The 23834-nt window shown below is 37.8% G+C and overlaps 1 protein-coding gene across 3 annotated transcripts in view; it reads right to left on the minus strand.

The window, feature by feature from the left end:
- The window catches only part of LOC124613303 (protein outspread), a 760625-nt gene that overhangs the window by 25135 nt on the left and 711656 nt on the right, over nucleotides 1–23834 (minus strand). For all 3 annotated transcript variants that reach the window (XR_006979633.1, XM_047142013.1, XM_047142002.1), the window contains exons 16-23: nucleotides 19650–19751; nucleotides 19017–19253; nucleotides 9134–9368; nucleotides 6704–8979; nucleotides 6317–6419; nucleotides 4473–4682; nucleotides 1950–2097; nucleotides 1745–1868 (exon numbers count right to left, since the gene is read on the minus strand). Coding sequence is in view for 2 of the 3 variants with exons in the window: in XM_047142013.1 (XP_046997969.1) it covers nucleotides 1745–1868; nucleotides 1950–2097; nucleotides 4473–4682; nucleotides 6317–6419; nucleotides 6704–8979; nucleotides 9134–9368; nucleotides 19017–19253; nucleotides 19650–19751 (3435 nt within the window). In the remaining variant the exon portion in view is untranslated. The remainder of the gene's footprint in view (nucleotides 1–1744; nucleotides 1869–1949; nucleotides 2098–4472; nucleotides 4683–6316; nucleotides 6420–6703; nucleotides 8980–9133; nucleotides 9369–19016; nucleotides 19254–19649; nucleotides 19752–23834) is intronic.

Below are 23834 nucleotides of genomic sequence, written 5' to 3' on the forward strand. Positions count from 1 at the left end.
ACATAGTACAACAAACACAACAATAATTTTTACATATACACCATGAGATGTTCAGAGTACTAATAGCCTGATATCTGTAAATCAATATGATATATTTTACAATAAAAAAAAATTTATATTTATGTTCACAGTATAGGACATTCAAGTTCTACAATTAAACTACACAAATGTACACTCATTTATGCTAAAAAAATTCCCTAAATGAGTAGAATGAATTTTAAAAATTGATGTATCAACTTGTTCTTGAATGCATGAGTAATTTACACCTTTCTGCACAAGGGTAAGATTTGTCTGATTACTGTAAAAGCAATGTTTTGCCCTCTGTACTGTGACCAACTTCATATAATGGCCACAACATGTAACAAGGTTTTGAAAAGCCACTGTTTTTGTTAATGAAGTATACACAGTAGAAAAGTAGATGTCATTCTAAAATCCTATACTTTCCAGAACAGATTCCTGAAAGACTGTCTTGGATCAACACAACTCATTATGTTTATAACTCTCTTCTGAGTAACAAGAACTTTTTTTCTGGCAAGAGCTGATTACTTCAAAAGTTTATGTTGCAAGACAACAAAGTATTGAAACATCTTAAGTATGCAGCTCTGGTGCCATCATAGTGTGTAGATGAAGTAATTGTGAATATGGCAAAATTTGTGGAATGAAGTCTTTTTGACAGATCTAGGAAATGGCAGGGCCAATTAATTTTGTTACCGATGTACACACCAAGGATTTTTAGAGTCCACTTGCTGTATTTGTTGTCCATTACATTTTATATTTATATCCTCTTGTTCTTTCTGTTGCTCATGAAATTGTACCTAATGAGTTTTTTCGACATTTAGAGAGAATTCACTACACTAAACCAGTACACCATATTATCGAATGCACAGTTAGCAGACACTTCCAAGTTTTCGCACCTATTTATCCATTGAATGTACTCTGACAGAGTGAGAGGTCATTTCTAAGTACAAGAAATAGCAAAGGCGCCAAAACCAAGCCTTATGGCACAATAGTTTAACGTGGGTGTGGGTGTGGGTGTGGGTAACTGGCTGGTCACTATTAAATAATCATCTCAACCACTTTACAACATGCTGAAACCATGCTTGTTTATCCTTTTCTTGTTAAAAGTCACCACTTGTAATTTAAAACATGCACCATTTCATGGTTATCGAAAATAATATACAGAGGCATAAATTTAGAGTTGCCCCATTGTCAGTATACTGCAGAATGGTTGAGTGCAAGGGCATAAATTGGTAACTTCACTTTGCCATGGAAGACAGTCATGTGCACCAAGGCAGTACCCCATCCATAACTAAGGCAGAATGATCTTTTCCCATCTCAGTGGGAGGTAGGGTGTTTGCCTAGACCTGTTGACTGGGTTAATCTTCATCTCAAATTATCTTGTATTCAGACTGTTTATTTCATTGGGGGTTGGTGAAAAGCAAACTTTGTTCTAAAATTCTGAAATCAGTGATACAAGAAGAAGCATAATGAAGCTACATACAAAACATTTACAAAAAGGGAAAATACACAGACTGTTTCAAAGTCATCTGTTATGCAATCATGGTATACTGCTCCCCGCTTACTCGCTTGGAAATTATGGTTCTAGCACCATCTTTTAACTTTTAAACATAACATTTGTACTTGCTACAATGCTAAATGATCTATTATACCTTTTTTCCTACACTTGTTAGCTGCATGCAGTTCTTTATAAAGCAGTTTCTAATCAGAAATTGTTTGGACTTACTCATGCTCTTTATGAAGTGCACCAATGTCGTGTGTAGACTGCATCTTCTTTATGAATTCAGACTTAAATTTTGCAATCTCTTTCTGAACTTCAGTTTCATGTGCTTTTCTCATAGCATCTAGGGCTGAAAAATTGGTAGGGTTATTTAACACACAATTGACTACCATATTATAAAGCATCTATCAAGATTAGTTTTAATGCATACCTGCAAGGGTGGCCTGTGTTTCCTCAGCAAGTGCCTGTTCCTTTTCCAGCCGCAGTTGTTCCAATTCCTGACGGTGTTTCTCTTCCAATTCAGCTATTATACGTCTGTGAGAATTTTCCATTGCAACCAATCCTTTTTCACACAGAGCCTGTTAGAGCAACAGATGGAATGTTACAGCACTATGTTAAAATCAGAAATCAAGTCTTCCTTGATGTTTCATACAGATACAATACATACAAGATGTTCAGTTTGTGAAAGAGGGTGCAGAGATAGGAAGTGTTTTCACTTGAAGGTAATTATTTAATAAAAATGCTGCTTAACAAGCAACAAAACTTTACACTGTGATTCATGCTGCTTATGATGTAACTGCTGAAGTAGTCCATGCTATGGCATTATCACTTGCAGCTAGAATTCCTTATGTGCATACATCAGAACAATTCTGCGTTCGCCACAAATTACTGCATCTTTTCCCCCTACAAGATGCCAGCTGGTCACACAGCTGGCACCTTGTAGGTGCATAAGAAAATGTTTGCTTCTCTCTCTCTCTCTCTCTCTCTCTCTCTCTCTCTACCTCATGTCCTTCTAGCTCAAAAAAGAATTTTTTGTGGTCTGGCCCGAAAAAGGATTATTCTAAGAGATAGGAAGTTTCTTTTTGCCTGTGCCTATCGACGACTCAACATCCTTGCTTTCTAGTGAGCAGTCTCCTTTAATCCAAAAGTGTTTCAGTTCTACCAGAACTTTTCTAAAACAAAAATAATAGAGTTCAGCATCCTATAAACAATTAGAAAGATTTTGTTGAAAATACGCCATGGCCTTTTATGAGGAACTGCACTTGAATTTCAGTTCAGTAATACAAGAAAATCAAAGAACACATAAATTTGGACAGAATAAAAATTTGAAACTTTATCTTCTGAATAATGGTGTAGTGTTTTAAGCAGCACAGGACCTCACTCACTCACAGATGGTTTATGAAGTTTCAAATTATATGACTGAGTGGTTAGGGGAAGAAGAAATTCACCTGCTGCTATGGCCATCGCCATTAAAAGGGCACTGTGTATTTAGAAGACACCACTATTGATAAAGAAAAAAATTTATGTCATATGAAGCCTTAGAGTACCTACACAATGTCATCTGATGCCTTACTCTTCTTACTTATTTTGAGGATAACACAATGAAAATGTTCCCCAGACTATGTTCAACAATATAAGTATACAGCACAACATAATTACGAGCCTTTATTGGATGACTGCCATACAAAAATGGAACATGTTGTTGGAAACAGGATGAAGGATGGCTCACTGTACCATATTTTTTTAAAATACCTATTTCTCAATTCAATTTGACATTTCATAGCGATTTATTCAAGGTGGTTTTTTTTTGTGGTTGATAATCCTGGTCAGTACAGATTAACTTTTATGCATTAATACTCCTCAATTATGTCTGTCTGGGGATCATATGTACACTAGTATTTGGTAAAAAGTTGCTCCATCTAAATATTCTGCCAAAAGCTGCCTTCATTACTCATTGAATACTGGCCAGTTATATGGCTGAATACATAATATGCTTTCTGTTGTACTTTCAGACAAATTTTCTCCATTACAAGAACAAATGATTGACAATTATAGCTCACATACGACAAAGGAGATGATGTGCTCTGGAGTAAGTGATGTTTCTCAACAGTTATTTTCACTATTTTCATAGCAACCACTAATTTGAGTAGTTTTGTATAATAAAAAGAGGAAGGGCATAAAAGATTTTAAGCTCAATTCCATACGAATATTTTGGAAGTACCAACACTACTTTGATCAGTGTAACACTTGTTTAATATTTATCCAAAGCCACAGAAATCAAAGTCTTTCAATCTTTACGATGAATGGCTACCAGCTGCTTATTTTTACAGATAATACAGGGTGTACATAAAGTCCGGGAACACTTTCAATTATTTATTGCACAAGAACCAAACATTGTACAAATATCATACCTATGTCAGTTTGAAGAGAAACCCTGAAGGTTGTTTTTTTTCCCATATATACCACCACAGCGTAGTTTGATAATTTGCAGATAGTCAGCACTAATTGCAAACATGGCGAGCAGACATCCCAGTGTGAGTGAAGTGAATGTGGAGCCACGTTTGTGATTAGCGCTGACTATCGACAAATTACCAAACTACGCTGTGGTGGTATACATGAAGAAAATCTTTCAGGGTCTCTCTTCAAAATGCAATATGTATGACAACTGTACAGTGTTTAGTTCTTGTGCAATAAATAATTGAAAGTGTTCCCAGGCTTTATGTACACCTTACTTTTAAATTTACGTGGTAATTCATGTGTACTTTACTGGAACACAGAAACATCAGAAAACTGTGTGCACACAAACTATAATAAATTTTCCAAGAGATTTGAACCCAAGATTACAGTTCTGCTTGATACTCCAGGTGAACACTATTAAATCAAATACATTCTTCAAATAGTAACATTACGAACTCATTTGTATGGTAAAAAGAAAAGAAAATCATTGTCTTACCCTGAGGTGTTCAATTTCAGCTTGATATCTCTGCCTGATGTTCTCCTCACCCTCAATGTCCCTTTCAAGTCCTTCTGCTAGAGTTTTTTGATATGCAGCTCTGAGATTTTCCACCTGTTGCGTGTATTCAGAGTCCAGAGTACCAAGCCTACGTTCAAGGCGGCGGGCTCTTTCTTTTAACTGTGTCTGCTCATGTTCATGTTGAGCAATCTATGTGAAACATATAATAACTATTTTTAAGTATAATTCTAATAACAAAATGAAACACTTTAATCTGCAACAGAAGTAAATATGACAAGCAAATCACAAAAACCCAAGTCATTTACAGCTTGATGAAGCCAATTCTCACACCACTATTTCATAAATGTTACATTTCATTTTTTACTGTATAGCATATAGACAAAAAGAGAGAAGAAAAAAGTCTGTAAGATATGAAGACTGCTAAACTTCTTGACATGGCACATTCTAGGCCAGAGAGAGAGAGAGAGAGAGAGAGAGAGAGAGAGAGAGAGAGATCAGTTGCTATTGTCTAAAAATCACATCTTTTATTTGTGATGTATGAGAAGGGTTGCCTACATGCAGATTTATAACTAAAACTGTGATGTTAAAAAGAAAATACATTATTTCTACATCTACATCTATACTCCACAAGCCACCTTATAGTGTGTGGTGGACACTTCATGACACACTGTTCAGCATCCTTCAATACACTCTACACTACTTCAAACATACTGTGCTGTTATTGTTCAAAGAGCTTATCTCCACATTTACTGTTTGCAGTAAAAAGTTAATGCCAGCAACTCATTAATTTCCTTCATTTTCAATGTGTACTGCACAGGGAACTTCTGTCATCAAGTAAAGAAATTTAAGCCTGTAGTATGTGTGTGCAGGGGGTAGTGGGTGGTGGGGACAAAGGAATTATGAAAATCTTATACTTTATGATTCTGCAGTTGTCTCTCATGGTCATCAGAATAACCACAGAACTGAGAGTAATTAAGTGGTCGAACTATCAGCCACATCTAGTACGTAACAATAAAGCTTATGACATTATTTAGCAACTACAACAATGTGTACAGGAGTTCTTATGTTTTACCTGGCCTATCATGAACTTTACATAAGTGAAAGAAACAAATGAAGAAACAGATGTTCTGTAACAAAACAGGTACTACGAACACATTATTCATCATTTACTGAAGTTTGATACGACATAGGGAGAGGAAAATAAATATATGTACACTAGGCAACAGTGCAACAGAAAGAACAATCAACACTGTAGATGTGGAACAACACAATCAAAAATGAGCTTCAGATGACATTAAAACCACAGATAGTGTAAAAAACAAAAACAGGTACTAAATTTATGATGTGATTCTGGATTAAGGTAGGGGAAAGGAAATCTACAGAAAAAGTGGCTCAAGGGGATAGCACGTGACAAGAATCAAAAGGATACAATTTCTCGAAGATTTCTGGTGAGGTGATACTGGTGTGACCAGTAAGCTGATGAAAGTAGGCCTGGCAAACATTTCTCATCACCAATCTAATCTATATTTGGAATTCCAGAATGAGATTTTCACTCTGCAGAGGAGTGTGCGCTGATATGAAACTTCCTGGCAGATTAAACCTGTGTGCCGGACAGAGACTCGAACTCGGGACCTTTGCCTTTTGCGGGCAAGTGCTCTACCAGTTGGTAGAGCACTTGCCTGGCAAAAGTCCCAAGTTCGAGTCTCGGTCCGGCACACAGTTTTAATCTGCCAGGAAGTTTTATATTTGGAATAGTGGTAATTTTTACTGTGATCTTTTAACAATGAATTTACAAATAAAATAAATTCTTGAATAATTCTTACAAGAGCCTGCTGTTGCTGCTCCAACTCTGCTTTTAGAGCTTCCATTTCCTGTTGATGTGACTTTCTCAAGAGTGATACACTTTCCTGGTGGATCTCTTCAAGCCTGAGACAAGAAACAGTACAATAAAATAACTGTAATGGTTGTGACTACCATGTGATAGGTATATATCTACAGCTTCCTGCATTTATTACTACTTTATATGATTTGATGTAAATAACATACATTGCAGATTACAATGCAAGTATGAAAGATAATACACATCATAATTTACAGTCAAGCTGCATGTCAGTAGATCTGGTGAAGAAGTTAGGCAATGTACAATTTTTACATAATTATCAACTGATCATACAAAATTTTATTTTTCTTGATGAATAATTGGGTCTTACCTTTTCATTTGTTCCTGTAGTTCCATGCATTTCGAACACTGGTGTTCATGCAGCATGTACCTATTTAAGTTGGCCACCTGTTCTCGAAGTGCGGAACATTTACTACACACACTGTGCCAAGTTACTTCCATATCACAATCTTCCACATCTGTCAAATGTTGATATCCTGCATCAATTTCAGCTGAGCACAACATTTCCTGAGAAGTTAAATGATTACGAAGAACTTCTAGATCTTTTTCCAGGTAATAAAGATCCTTAAGAACTTCTTGAACAGATTCCTGATTCGCCTTCTGGCCAGTTAGATAGTTAGGTTTATCACTGGAGCCACTATCAAGTAATCCTTGACACTCAGAATAAAATTTGTGAAATAAGAATTCAAATTCTGAACCAAGTTTCACATTAGTCTCGGGTGTTTCATAATCCAGAAGTCTAGCAAGAATTGGTTCACTGTCTAAAAGGTGTACTACATTTGAATCTGTGACACTGTTTTCCACCTGTTGTGGGAGAGGTGATCTATCTACTACTGAAGAAGATTTTTCTTGCACAATTACACTAATTCTAGCATCAATTAAAGCTTTATTAGCAATCACATCTGCAAGTTCTGCTAACAATTTTCTTGAGTCTTTTGTGCTTTGACTGTGATTAAGGTTCTTTATAGTATCTTTATTCTGTTTCAATCTTATTATATACTCTTCATACTTCTTTGTCAGCTCTTCAATACCCATTTCCATTTCTTTCCTCAAAATTTCTTCAACCGTTTCTGCCCACTGTTCCAAAAATGAACGCTGTGTTCCAATAAAGGTAAAACTGGCTTGCCTTTCTGCTGTCAGACTAGATTCATAAGCTTGACTGCACCTCATCGCAACATGTGATATTTCAGCTTGTATAAGTTCATGATTTACTGTTTCCTGTGCAACTGTCCAAGCTTCTCTCAACTTCTTATCTTCTAGTTTACAGTTGTTTGCTTCAACTATTTCATCAGTGTGGCTCAAAGTCTCATATGCCAAAGACTGTGCTAACTCATCTATTTTCTCTTCCTTGTATTTTCTCACACACATACTAAGATCGTTCTGTTTCTGCAGAAGTATATTAATGATATGTGTATCTTGAGTGCCAGAACATACAGTGTCTTTCACTATTTTTGACTGAACTGCATCAGAAAGAGCTAAAGTCCCCTGTACAAGCAATCTTTCAGAAAGAATTTTTGTAAGATGTTCAAGGGAGCTTTGTGAACTTTTGTAACCAGAGTTATTTGTACCACTTAACTTCAGTTTAAGAGCTGATATTAGCCTACTACTTTCCAGAATCTCACTGTCAACTACCCACTTTTTAAAATCCAAAAAATTTTCTTTGCTTTTTAAAACAGCTTGCAGTACCCTGCTTATTATAACTGTTTCATAAGCCAGTTTTTCTGCAAGAAGATTTAATGATGCTTTGTAGTCTAACTGGTTACTGGCATAAAGACACTTTCTTTTTTCAAAAAGTGTTGACAACTTCTGTCTCAAAACATTTTCTAGTTGACTTACTACTAAATTTACAGAATCTCCAATTATTTGTACTTCCTCAGAGTCAAATACCCTATCTGGTTCGCTCTCACAGTACTGTGTGTTGCACTGCTGCAGAATATCTCTAATTTCTGACAACCTACATTCTAAGGATAAGAAGTAATCTAACACTGAAGAATGATCAACAGACTCTCTGTAAGTCTGCATTATGTTCAAACACTGTTGTACTTTTTCTCTTGATTTTGCAATCATTGCATCTAGTGCATGTAAGCGCACCTCTGCTTCAGAACATCTGTCACTTTCTGCTTGTTCAACACTCACCTCCACTGGCAGACCTGAGTGTTCTGGATGTTCTGGTGATGAACTTTGTGTCGTCATGTCTACATCATCTGTCTCTGATGCCAAACTTTCAGTCGCTTTGGCCACTTTTGACTCCAGTGCAGACAGACGAATCAGAACCTTCATTGGCTCAGAGCTTGTTGCACTATCTAATGACTTTCTCCTTAGACGAGCTGATGAAGATTTCAAATTCTCATTGCTACCCAGTTCCTTCTGTGTTAGCTGTGGCGATTCACTTCTTGACACCCTAACTGATTTAGGGATATCAGTGAATGGTCGTCCTGCTTCCAGTGCATTTATTTTTGCTTCTAGTTCTCCCAGTTTTTCTTCTAGTTCTTTACATATCTGAAATGATTCTCTGCCCTTTAAAGATAGAGAACGTCTTTTTTCTCGGGAGTCTGACTTTGAAAGCTTCTGCTTCAGGCTACGAACCTGTGTAAAAATAATTAATCAGAATTTGTACTTCATAAAAAGATGAATATTTTCAATGACAACATTTTAGTATTAGACTCTTTACGAAGTGACTAGTTATTTGAAGAATAATGTATACGAGTAAGTACTTAAAGAAAAGTCATTTTCCCTTTACCTGTTTCTCAGCAGAAGTAAGTTTTGACGTTAAATCTTCTATACGTGACACCATAAGTGCAGCCTGTGCCCTCTCATTTTCTTCGCGGTTCTTTGCATCTTGCCGCAGGGCAATACATATAAGTTCAAGATCATCATAAAGAGCATGAGACTCACGTAATTCACGTTTCATCGCTTTAATTTCCTGCACAGCTTTCTCAAAACGTGCTCTGAGTTCATCACACTCTTCCAAAACTCTGGAAAACATTCAGTTCTTAACATATGTATATTAAAGAATATAATTTGAAAACAGCTTGTTCAGTACTCACAAGAAAACCCACAAAATAGTAGAGTAATGGAACATCTAACACAAACACAAAGCATTTGAAAAAGAATCCTTAAGTCTAAGAGTAGATAACTGCTTGGTAAGAGCTTGCTTCAGATTTATTTATTTATTTATTATTTATTAATTATCCATCTTTAAGCACTAAAAATGCTAACAATGAAATCTTGTGTGTACATACACATTTACAATTACATAAATAACATACACAATAAACACTGTGTAAAAGAAATTTACATCATTATTGTTTGCCAGATACAAAATTGCCTATCATACTGCACTTGATGTACTCAATAAATTCACATGTATATAAGTTTCATTTAAACTGTATTGTACTTGAGATCATCTTTGGGGCACATTTTGAACTCTTCTTCCATGTAAAATGCTTTTTCTCGAAACCATTTGTGTGTGGTGTTTTTGAACGTACTCGGTGGGCACACTGTGTAGCTGCACTGGCAAAATATTTTTACCCCACATATTAGTAACTATCTGGACTTTTCTTAAGTCTGATGACTATGATACTGATTTGCTGTTTTAGGCCTGTGTTAGTTGATGGACAGATAGTTGTATTTTGTGAATGTATTCATTTTCTTTTGTATTTATTAGTCAGGTTAATATGAAGAAGGATGTAACTGTTGGTATTTTTAGTTTTTTGAAATATAGTCTGCAAGGCTCGTTATTTCTGACTTCACAGATGCATCAGTTGCTTTCTTTTGCCAAACGAAAACTTTTTTGCCCCAGGGGAATTTTCCCATAACAAAATAGCATATGTCAAGTGTGTGTGTGTGTGTGTGTGTGTGTGTGTGTGTGGAAGAAGGCATAGTATGCATTGAGCAATAGCTTATCGTTAACACAAGACCTTAGTTTGCCTAACAAGTATGTAACATGTGTTAACTTAGAAGAGAGATAACTGTTATGACTCTTCCATGTTAATTTTGAGTCAAAGTGGACCCTAAGAAGTTTAAAAAGTCCAGTCATTGTCATCATCTGTAATATATAAACTAAAGAAAATATTGCAGTTGTTTCATGACTGATACACAACTCAATAATTTTGAACCACTTACTAGCTGCTCTGAGACAATCCCTACTTTCCTGGATGAATGTTCTTAAGTCTTTCTCAGCTGTAACAAAGCATCATATTCTTTAACTGCACACTTTGTTTTTTGTCACTCATATAGGATCTGATTAGAGATAATTCCGAGCACTTAAAAACACAGCAGCAGAGTTTTTCCTAGTAGAATTTTATGACACAGAGCCTAATGCTTTGCTGAGATCCACGAGAACAGCATTTACACATGATCATGATTCAGATTACAATAATGTTAATAAAAAAAAAAAAATTTAAGTGCTTTTACTGTTGACAAGCCATATCTCAGGCCATACTGTGAGTCACTAAGAATGTTATTCACAGACAGATGTTTACTGATTTGGAGCTTATGCTGTACTCTAGTGCTTTCGACAGGATGGGTAAAAGAGAGATTGGTCAGTAATTATTAGTGTGGTGTCACCGCCAGACACCACATTTGCTAGGTGGTAGCCTTTAAATCGGCCGCGGTCCGGTAGTATATGACGGACCCGCGTGTCGCCACTGTCAGTGATAGCAGACCGAGCGCCACCACACGGCAGGTCTAGCGAGACGTCCTAGCACTCGCCCCAGTTGTACAGCCGACGTTAATAGCAATGGTTCACTGACAAATACGCTCTCATTTGCCGAGACGATAGTTAGCATAGCCTTCAGCTACGTCATTTGCTACGACCTAGCAAGGCGCCATTATCAATAGATATTTAACTTGTGATGCCTGTACCGTCAGACCGATGTACACCACTTATGGATTAAAGTTAAGTATTACATCAACTACGTACTTTATTTGCTACTATTAATTCCCTTAACTATTCCAGACCTCGCGCCAGCCTGCGTGAGCTTAAGCGCGTGCCTTTCGGCTTCCTCTCATAGTGACTTGGCTGTCTTGCCAAGTCACAACAATTAGGACAAGACTCATCTTTGATTTGTCACAGGAAATCATTAACAGAATTCTAGGCCTTTGTAGATAAGGTGTGGCCCAGTTACATAAAGGTGTAAGACCATGTCTTCTGACAGTTCCCATATTTTTCCTACTACTTTAGGGCAGCTAGTTTTGAATGTATCTGACAGCGCATAGATAAATAATGTAACTGCATTTCCAATATGAGTACTCTGGAGCAGAATACCATTCCAGTTTGTCATTTTTAGCCTGTGTTTTCAAGTTATCAGTGTTCTTCTCATTCAGCAGCCTGTGTACTTAATTTCATTGGAGTCAGATGCAGGCCTTTTAGCTTTTAATTTAAACCAGATACCTTTATGGTCTGAAAAAAGAAGTGTGTTGAACAACCACAGTTCAAACTGATTTGCCTCAATATCAGTAATTACATTATTAAGACAGGCAGATTGTCTTGATGAGATATCATTAATATTTTACAGGTCAAGTGGTCTTAGTGCATCAGGTAGATTAAGTTTAGGTGTCCTTTGTCTTACGTCAATATTTATGTCACCAAAAATTTAAACCGTCTATTTAGGCAATTTCTGAAAGTAATACCAGTGTCTGTAGGGCCACACAAATACTTCAGTATCAATCGGTATGCAGATTATATGTTTTATCACAAGCAGTAAAATTGCTGCTGTCAACAGTACATTTTATACGAGGGTTGGAACTTTAATAGTGGCAACTATTTATTTACAGCTCATGCAAAATAGATACGTGTTTCAAAGTTTTACTGACCTTCAAAGTAGTCACCAGCATTGTGTATAACCCATTGCCAGATAAATTTGTAGCAGTTTTGAAGTGAATACCGTGAAGTGTTTCCTTCAGTTTAGAAATTGAGTTGAACTTATGAGGGCTTAAATCAGGGGAGTGCAGTAGGTGGTATAGCACTTAGCAGCCCCATCAGTCAAACAAATCAGTAACAGCTTGCACTGCACTTGCTTGAGCATTGTCCAGCAAAATGATGGTCAGATCCTAAAGAAAGTGTCATCACTTCTGTCTCTATACTTTTCATTTTTAGAATGCAACCTACGACCAGCTTAGAGACAGAAGTGGTAACACTTTCTGCAGAACCTGACCATCATTTTGCAGGACAATGCTCAAGCACATGCAGTGCAAGCTGTTACTGATTTGTTTGACTGATGGGGCTGCTAAGTGCTATACCACCTACTGCACTCCCCTGACTTAAGCCCTCGTAAGTTCAACTTGATTTCTAAACTGAAGGAAACACTTCATGGCATTCACATCAGAACTGCTACAAATTCATCGGGTAATAGACTGCGCCACTCAAACTGTCAACACAACTGGCACTGCTAGGAATACCATACGACTTCCACATTGCTGGCAATGGATTATACACAATGCTGGTGACTAATTTGAAGATCAGCAAAACTTTGAAACACATATATATTTTGTACGAGCTGAAAATAAATAGTTGCCACTATTAAAGTTCCAACCCTCATATATGTTAATCATTAACACTAAAGGCACTGTAATCTAAGTCTATGCCACTGCAAACATATATTGAGCCCCTCCCTCCTCCCATAGTTTTGTATTCATCTACAGTGACTCATTACTAAGTCAAAACCTGATGGTGCATATAACTGCAGTTAATTTTCACTTAGCCAATGTTCATTAATGCATAATATAATATTCTTGTTCACTTCTAACAAAATTGTTGAGATCATCAGTTTTATTTTTTAAAGACCTGATATTCCTGTGTACAAATAATAAAGGGTCATGTTCACAAAAGAATAGATCTGGATTCTTACGTAGCAGCGCATCAGTTTGCTTGTACATTCACCACTTGCAGATTGTGTAGTTACATCTATGGCCAGTTTCTTGATGCTTTGGAAACAGATGGTGATGATGAAGTGACTTCCCCAGTGCAGCCATAAAAAAAGTTACTGCTGCTCTCTGGACCTTTCCTTGTTCTGGAAGACACACATATAGCAGATTGTTTGCTGTCACACATGGAGTAGGTACTTCATCCCCCCCCCCCCCCCCCTATTTTTACACCTTGATTGTCATCACAAAGTGTCTGAGCACACACTTATTTCCTTTGCAACCAGCCTGTTTTAGCACACTGATTGGGCTTTTGCTTTTAATAGATCCATTTGGACTTTAGATGGCAACTTGATGCTTATCTGGGCAGGTGCACTGACAATTTTCGATGAATTTCTCCTTTGCTGAGGAGAAGTGGAATGGGTAATGGTTTTACCTCTCTCTGTCCTCTGAACACCATGCCCCAAAGCTGGTTTCATCATATGAATGAAACTTACTGAGGAGGTAACTAGGCTTGTCAATGCATGGAGAAATAGCAATACTTCAATATATTTTCTGTTTTCCTCGTGTTAAGATTCATTCTAAGCTTCATGTAGTCTCCTCTTTCTAATAGTTTGTTCACGTCAATTACAGTGATGTTGGCACATACATGTACTAGTTCCACTATACACTGAAAAGCCAAAGAGTCTGGTACACCTGCCTAATATAGTGTAAGGTCCCTGCAGAAGTGTTGTAACATGACGTGGCATGGACTCTATCTATGTCTTAGTAGTGCTGGAGGGAACTGACACCATGAAACCTGCAGGGCTGTCCTTAAATCTGTAAGCATGTTGCAAGGCATACCAGATATGGTCAATAATGTTCATGTCTGGGGAGTTTGGTGGCCAGTGGAAGTGTTTAAACTCAGAGGAGTGTTCCTGGAGCCACTCCGTAGCAATTCTGGACGTGTGGGGTGTCTCATTGTCCTGATGGAATTTCCCCAATTCTGTCGGAATTCACAACAGACATGAGTGGATGCAGGTGATCAGACAGGATGCTCACATATTTGTCACATGTCAGAGTCGTATCTAGACATATCAGAGGCCCAATATCACTCCAACTGCACATGCCCCACACCATTACAGAGCCTCCACTAGCTTGAACAGTCCCCTGCTGACATGCAGAGCCCATGGATTCATGTCCATCCACTCGATACAATTTGGAATGAGACTCGTCCGCCCAGGTAACATGTTTCCAGTCATCAACAGTCCAATGTTGGTGATGATTAGCCCAGGCAAGGTGTAAAGCTTTGTCATGTAGTCATCAAGTGTACACAAGTGGGACTTCAGCTCCAAACGCCCGTATCGATGATGTTTCATTGAATGGTTTGCATGCCGATACTTGTGGCCCAGCATTGAAATCTGCAGCAATTTGTGGAAGGGTTGCACTTCCACCACGCTGAACGATTCTCTTCAGCCATCATTGGTCCCATTCTTGTACGCTCTTTTTCCAGCCACAGCAATGTATGTAGGAGATTTGGTGCTTGGCAGATTCCTGATATTTACAGTATACTCGTGAAATAGGCGTATAGGAAAATCCCCACTTCATCGCTACCTCAGTGTCCCATCTTTCATGAACTGACTATAACACCAAGTTAAATCTTCATAACCTGTCATTGTAGCAGCAGTAACCGATCTAACAACTGCACCATACACTTGTTGTCTTACATTAGGCACCGTATTCTGCCTGTTTGCATATCTCTGCACTTGAATACGCATCAAGATTTATATAATGTTTATCATTTCTGGCTTGTAAAATCTACGAGGGCCGTTCAGAAAGTAACCTCCGGTTGATTTAAAAAAATACACCAAGTTAAATAAAAATATTTTAATATATACATCTTACAACTACATCTTTGCACTATTTTTCTACATAGTCTCCATAGCGATTGAGGCACTTATCGTATCTCTTCACAAGCTTTGAAATTCCTTCTGCATAAAAATCACCCGCTTGTGCCTGGAGCCAGCCTGTGACCGCATCTTTGAGCTCTTCGTCGTCATCAAACCGCTGTGACCCGAGCCATTTCTTCAAATGCATGAAGAGGTGATAATCACTTGGCGCCAGGTCTGGGCTGTAAGGTGGATGGTTGATAACGTCCCACTTAAAGGACTCAAGAAGGGCCGTTGTTCTGCGAGCAGAGTGAGGACGGGCGTTATCGTGCAAAAAAACGATACCGGAAGTCAGCATACCACGGCGTTTGTTCTGTATAGCCCGTCGTAACTTTTTTATTGTTTCACAGTACACGTCTTGATTAATGGTCGTACCACGTTCCATGAATTCAACCAACAACACCCCTTTGGCATCCCAAAACACCATTGCCATCAGTTTTCTGGCAGAAAAATCTTGCGAGGCTTTTCTTGGTTTGGTAGGCGAATTTGAATGTGCCCACATCTTTGATTGTTCTTTTGTCTCAGGGTTCACGCACTTAATCCAGGTTTCGTCACCAGTCACGATTCTGTTTAACAATGGTTCTCCTTCGTCCTCATAACGTGACAGGAAGTCTAATGCAGAGGCCATTCTTTGAGTTTTGTGGTGGTCGGTAAGAATTTTGGGCACCCATCGTGCACAGAACTTACGGTAACCCAATCTTGCTGTCACTATCTCGTACAAGAGAGTCTTAGAAATCTGTGGAAAACCAGTACACAACTCCGACATTGAGAAACGTCGATTTTCACGAACTTTTGCATCAACTGTCTGAACGAGTTCGTCAGTCACCAACGATGGTCTACCACTCCTCTCTTCATCATGAACGTTTTCTCGTCCACTTTTAAATAAACGTACCCATTCACGGACAACTCCTTCACTCATAACTCTTGGTCTGTACACGGCACAAAGCTCACGATGAATAGCTGCTGCAGAATATCCTTTGGCTGTAAAAAAACCTTATGACAGCACGCACTTCACATTTGGCGGGGTTTTCTATTGCAGCACACATTTCAAACTGCCACAAAAACTAAACTAGCGCAGGTACGACGTTCACTCGACCACGGCTTGATGGCGACTGACCTGTTGAGTGCATGAACGCATAGATGGCGTCGCTACTCCCCCCACAACCCGCACTGTGACCAATCGGAGGTTACTTTCTGAACCGCCCTCGTATATGGGATTTTACACAGTTGTAGTCTTCTATAACTAACTCTTGAAATTAATATCTGTACTGAACTCAGTTTTATTGTAGAACAGTCATTAAAACCTGCAATAACAACCACTAAAAATCATAGGAGAAAAGAACATACAAAATCAATAGAATCTCTTTTGGAACCATGTTTTTCTTTATTGGAAGCTAATGCGGACAGGAACCTAAAGGTGAAAAATGGTTTCTATATTCTGTGCAAATTGGTTATCTGTGTACATTTTCTCCTTTGACCATATGTACCTTCACCTGTGACCTGGAGTCTTTACTAATGTTAATAACATCACTCCCCAGTCCTTCCTACCCCACAAATTATCTGCAGATGACAAATTTCTGTTCTAATATGGATTGTTTATAGAGTTCTCTTGGATAATTGCAAAAATATCTGTGAGATATGGAAGAAATAAGGTCTGATGATTTTACTTACAGATAATCCACAAGTGAAGTTTGGTGGCCTAAAGAACAGTATTTGAATTGGTTCAGGTAATTCTACCAAAATAATCCAAATTATTAACAAAATTTGTCTGGGATAACAAAATCTATGGGGATTATGAATGTTTCTTGAATCTGTGAACTCAAAATATTTATTCCTGAAACCATAGTAATATACATCATGGCATTCTTGTTATTATAGCAAAAGCTTGGTTTCCTGGGCTGTTGGTTAACCCTTTCGTGAGCTGTGGGAAACATGCTTCCCACTACAATGAACTCGCTCCTAGTCCCGTAGGATTCACAGTTCCCACCTCTGTACGGTGCTACCACCTAGTGAACAGTATAGGGTACTACTCCCATTCGGAAGTTCCCGCCGTTTTTGCTGTAACTTCGCACAGAGGCATTGTATAGTTGAGTGTTGCTCTGTAGAGGAGCCTTTCAGTGCTGTTTGCATGACATTTTGTGATTTTTTCCTCAAAGCTATAGTATAAGGTAAATACTTTTGATTTACCCAAATTTATGAAGGAAAATGTAAAATTGGAATGAGGGGAATTCCAGTTTGAAACAAAAGGAGCCATTTCTGCAGTAAAATGGATGGATAACCGTCCAGTCACTTTCCTATCCTCAATTCATGTCCCATGAGAAACAGCCACAGTGAAAAGTAAAAACAATGGTGGTACTAGTACAGAGATTTCTTGTCCTGAAGTTGTGGCAGAACTACAGACAATTACGAGAAAGGTATGCTATTGGCAGACGTTCTGTAAAATGGTGGCACAGAATATTTTATTTCCTGGTGGACATTGCTGCAGTGAACAGTTTTATCCTGTGGAAAATAAGTAAAAGAGAATGTGGACAGCATGATCAGCTCACATACAGGATCCATCTAGCCAGACAATTGATCGCTGGCTTCTCATCCCATAAAAGGCATGGACAAAAACCTGTCTTTCCTGCAAAAGGGGGTAAAGTACCTGAAGATTTTCATCATGGAGATGTAGGGGAGCATCAAACCATTTTAGGAGAAACGTACTGGATGTGCCATCATTGTAGTACCAAAGCTGCGGAAAAGAGCACTCGCTGTGTTTGTACATATTGTCAAATACCACTTTGCATACACCCATGTTTCAGAAAATTTCATGGCAAGTAATTGTGAACAATCATTGTAACAAGAGAAGTAAATTTATCAAATAAATGTGACATATATTGAAAAAGTTGTTTTTGTCATTTAACTCCAAGGAAGGGCAATGGGAACAATACTTCCCCACCTTGTTGTGTGATCTCACTTTCACAATTGGAGCAAATTTGATATTCTGTATGATAAAGATACCTACATGTTAACTACTATCTGCTCTCCATTCATTAAAAAAAACTGCTCAATAATTTTGCCCGCAAAAGGGTTAATGAAAACTTCAGAGTAATTTAGGGGAAGGAAGGACTAAACTCTCACAGCTTGCATCCACATCTGCAAGTTGTGGTAACAATAAGGAAAAAGAAAAAAGTAGAAACTAGTCTAAGAAACATTGTTTCTTACATCAGCTATACATATCAAAACCACAAAATGAATGTGCAAAAGAGACCAAGGGTATAATATTTGGAAAAAAAAAAAAAAGAATCGACTGGTGGATTACATGCACTGTGTCAGATGAAGGATTGCCTGAAAGAAAACAGGATTACCAGCAATAAGAAGAAGAAATGTTTGCAAGCCGCACAGAACGTACGTTCAGAAATTGCAGACACAAAGACAAAACTTGTAAGTGACTGATCATAACCATGATAACAAATTAGAATCAGGAAATGCGTATAACTCATCAAGATGCACACTATGACAAATTATAAGACTACATAAAACCTGTAGGAATCCTCGCAATCAATTGTTAATATTCCTAAAAAGAATTTATTTTCTACAGAAACTTGTTAAATATATGTATTATGATTACTCAAGTCGAAGTGCAAATCAGAGTTAACTGAGCAACGCTTGAGAAGCAGAATTTAAACCTGTTGGTGACATGATAAACCCACGTGAGAATGACTGAGCATCTGGCCCTTGAGAAGCACCCAAAATAAGTCTGCAAGATTATAGTCTTTATTCCAATTACGACTTTTCCCACCCAACTCTTGCACACTTTATTGTCACGTGCGCGTGCACACACACACATACCTGTCCTTGTCAAGGGATGACAAATCACGTCGAAGGTCAATGTTTGTTAGGTCACTCAGTGAACCGAAGCTCCGTCGCATCTCTCGTGAAGGTGACGTGACAGTTGAAGAGTGACGGCTGTTCTCTCTGGCCATCGCAACAGTCCTCTCCAAATGTGTACAACGATTCTCTGATTCCTGCAAGGCTGCTTCGGCATGTTTCAGCTTCTGTTGCCAAATCTCGCCATCCCTGCTATATCTGCAACAGTGAAACAGTTAATTGTGCTTTCTGTAACTCTGTGAGTACAAATACGACTAAAGTCACAACGAAATTTGTTCTACACTTCAGGTTTGTTCATTATGCTTTCAAGTTCTATCAGCAGTGAGCTCACTCACACTAAAGTTGAACTGATTGTGTTTAGAACAATAAAGATGGAGCTAGACACTATTAAGAAGTTGCTTTACTGTGTATGTATCTTGAACTTTGCTTATTTCAGTAAAGTGAAGAAATACAGACCAGATAAAGATGCATCAGCATGGAGGTACAGCAAAATCACTGTCCAATTTCCGCCTGAATTTTGTAGTATCAATGTTTTAGCTGAAGCCGAACTTTGTTACTATAAATCTACAAGCATTCAATGGAAACAGAACTTACCTGTCACTAATCTGTTCGTATAATGATCGCCAGTCTGGGCCAACTGCCTGCTGCCTCCAACGTAGCAGGAGTTGTTCGTGCTCTTCTAGCAGCTGCTTGTAACTACAGACAGATACAATATGCTTGCCGAATGTATCTAGTATGGATAACCTACTCTAAACACTCAATTGCTAGAATCATATGAATAAAACAAAATTGATATAAATTCTCATGCTACACTGACAGCTGACAAAAGGTGATTTACTATTATGGTAAATTGCAGAACTACAAAATACTCTGCAAAGCAGTTAAGCACAAATTACTGTATTTCTTAAATAGGTTACTTTCAACATAGACATACATCTGACTACACAATAAAAAGTGCCATGGTGCTTTTCTCAGTTTACCACTTAACTGATGCTCATCAAATTTTCCATTACAACTTTTATTCAACACTTGGCTGGGCAAATGGGGAATACATAGTTCAAAATAAGTAAGTCCCAAAATAACAATCTAAAATTTCCCTAAGAAGTTAATACAAACAATATGTATACACAAATAATTAAGGGAATATATTTGTCAACTATGAAAAATGCATAACAGTAAAAGATTAGAGACAGAATACCTGATTAAAGAAATGAACTGGGAAGGTGAGAGAGCAAATGCAAATGGATGACAGAAAGGTGCTGCAAATAAACTGGACATATTAAATGAAGTATGGAATATTGTGACAGTAAAGAAAGGAAAAAAATGCAATTTGGAAAGAATCAGAGGTAAAGGAGAATCACAAGTAAACATGGAAGGGACTATGAGTTCAAGAAATAAATGAATGGGCAAGTCTTTATTTTAAAGTATCACAACATGAAAAAAAAACTGTTTCTGATCCAATTTTGCTGATGCTGATTCACATCAGTCTTATCTATGTTGAGTAGGAAGTAAGTTAGTGGACTCCATAGCGTATTTTAATGAGAAAGGCATAAATGAGCACAACTATAACTTTTAAAATGTATTGCTTGTTACATACTATGATAATGAGGTCTGTTCATAATGTTTTGATGTAAAATAGTTCCCAAAGTACTTTTCAGGATACATTTCTGGATTTCTCTTGTATGTCTCACAGAGGGAAAATGGTTTTCCTGTTTACACCATTTTCATTTCTTTTCATAGAAATTATTCAATCCTTCATAATTTGTTTACAATTAAGATTATAAAATACATCCTCCAATTCATCCTCTATCAGTAAAAAGTGACGGGAGTCCTTATTTGATGAGATCTTTTTCTATAATAAAGATGTGTGAAACATTCTTTTGCTGTTTCTTATACAATATTGCAGGAAGTTGCATGCCACATCAGAACTCAAACCCGGAACCCAGTAATAGCATTGCCCATGAAAAGGAGTCATTTTCTTGATTCCTGGTCTGTACAAAGTTTGAATGTGCAAGATGTTTTACAACAGTGCTTAATCCACTGCAATGTAAAAGACTCATTCCATATATTGTTCTAATTTCTCGCTTTTTTCAATGACCTGGAAAATTTTCCTTGCCTGCATAACTGCCCCATTCTATGGATTCATATTTTACACAAACCCTAAACAAGTCAAGAGCTCGTGTAGAACTTGCCAATTAATATGGCCATCTGTGTGCACTTGCACAACTTCCACCAAATGAATCACTATTTGTGACATTAATGGAAAATAATGATGAATAACATGTTCAGGTGTTATCTAGCCAGAATACCGAATGTAAAGAAAGACTGTAATATTCTGTGAATTGCACAGACAAGAAATTTGAATGCTTCACTTGGCAGGTTTCTTCAGATTATAGTAATTTTTATTGAATTCCACCTTTTAAAACTACTGTGTTATTAACTACAAACCTATTTCTTCTGGCAGATATAACAACAATTTCATGTAGTTCAATGGCCTAGTGAAAGTCTTTCAATTGGACACTATTTTGTCAACCTGCATGTTCCTATAACCTACCACAGTTATACAATTGGGGAAATGGACCTAGAATCTAACATTGAATCCACACCATGTGAAGTTTCTGGCAAATCTCCACATTATTGAGACTTGAATACTAAGGTAAAAGGCACACTGAAACATCTCTTGTTCGACCAAAATTGATCCCGCAGACTTTCAGTTTCCTAGTGATTGGTTGGTTGATTTGGGAGGAGGGGACCAAACAGCGATGTCATTGGCCTCATTGGATTAGGGAAGCATGGGGAAGGAAGTTGGCCATGCCCTTTCAAAGGAACCATTCCGGCATTTGCCTGAAGCAATTTAGGGAAATCACAGAAAATCCAAATCAGGATGGCCAGACATGGGTTTCAACCGTCATCCTCCCAAGAGCGAGTCATGTGTGCTAACCACTGCGCCACCTCGCTCGGTTTTCCTGGTGAGTGCTTTCCTGCTAGATCACCTGATTTATGCAAGTCTCTTCAGGTGTGACAGAAAAACTGAATGCCACATGCAAAAATCTGAGCTGGAATTTTCTGAAGTTCACAGCATGTTCAGTATTGCATAAGGAATGCCTTCTTTTCTTCTGCTGAAACATGTTCCCATGAGGGCTGCAATGAATCTTTTGTTAGTGGAGTTTCATTTGGTATTTTTCATTCTAACAAGATTATAAATAAGATTATCACTGAAAAACAGTTTAAAATATTTTAAGTTAACATTGCGTGCTAAGTATTTTGAAGACCTTGAATCAGATCTGTTTGACAAAGAGTGCAGGGAATCAATAAAAACACTATAAACCTTTCAGTCACACGTAACTGCCTTCCTTACCATTAACTTTAGTCATTGCAGTTTACATTACAGCCTACAGAAAGAATTTTCCTTACCTACAGTCATCACTAAATACTCTCTCGTTCATAGTAAGCTCAAAATGCCACATCACAATATTATTATTCTTCTACATAAATTTTGCCAAGTATTTTTACATGAGCAAAAACCATGCAAAAGGTACAATCAAATGCGTACTTCAAAACTTCCAGTGTAATGTGAAACTGAGCAAATAATTTATGCTATCTGCTGGATAGATTTAGTACTACATTAGGATACCTGTAGCTGTCTCTCTTAGCACAGGAAACAATTTTATTACTGATTAAAGATATAAAAGATTAAAAAAATATCCAATGTTTCAGCCACTGTCTTACAACGAAATAGGAAAGGAAAATCATTATCCAGAATGAGATTTTCCCCTCTGCAGTGGAGTGTGCGCTGATATGAAACTTCCTGGCAGATTAAAACTGTGTGCCCGACCGAGACTCGAACTCGGGACCTTTGCCTTTAGCGGGCAAGTGCTCTAGCACATGTCAGCGCACACTCCGCTGCAGAGTGAAAATCTCATTCTGGAAACATCCCCCAGGCTGTGGCTAAGCCATGTCTCCGCAATATCCTTTCTTTCAGGAGTGCTAGTTCTGCAAGGTTCGCAGGAGAGCTTCTGTAAAGTTTGGAAGGTAGGAGACGAGATACTGGCAGAAATAAAGCTGTGAGTACCGGGCGTGAGTCGTGCTTCAGTAGCTCAGATGGTAGAGCACTTGCCTGCGAAATGAAAATCATTATCTTGGACAAAACGTAACATTGGTTTGGAAACAGTGATGAAAGAAGAGACAAACATTTAAGAGGGAGAACAAGATCGGAGACCTTTGTTCTCAGTGGCAAACAATCAGCACGCAGTCGCATCCCCTCTTTCCGATTGAATACGGACTGGAGAAGCATACCCATTCAACTATATTGAAACCTGGCTATTTTATTCTATGACATTGCTTTTTGGCGTGTTTTGTTCTGGTGGACAATGAATGTTGCATACGAAGTCCTGAGCTTTTCAGCTCTACTGTTTTAATTACATGTACGCCTGAAAATGTGGCTTTTAGTGCCACAAAAGCAGTAGTGATCCAATAATAAAGGACTAAATACAGCTGAAGCCATTTACCAATACCCAAGATGACTACCCATAGCTGTGGTTGCCCCACCTACAATATTGTCTGCAATCAGTCACAGGTTACTGAAACTTGGTCATTTATTTTACATTACAGAACAAAAACTACAAGCAATAAGGATAACATACAAATGACTACTGTAAGTACTCTAATTTCTGAACTGATTAATTCTTATAAGAGAAACTGAAGTATCAGCGGGAAAACTAAATTCCCTGTAGCATTATTACTATTCTGCTAGGTTATTAAGGGGAAAAAAATTGATTC

Source organism: Schistocerca americana, chromosome 1, assembly GCF_021461395.2.
Source record: "Schistocerca americana isolate TAMUIC-IGC-003095 chromosome 1, iqSchAmer2.1, whole genome shotgun sequence".
Classification (NCBI taxonomy): domain Eukaryota; kingdom Metazoa; phylum Arthropoda; class Insecta; order Orthoptera; family Acrididae; genus Schistocerca; species Schistocerca americana.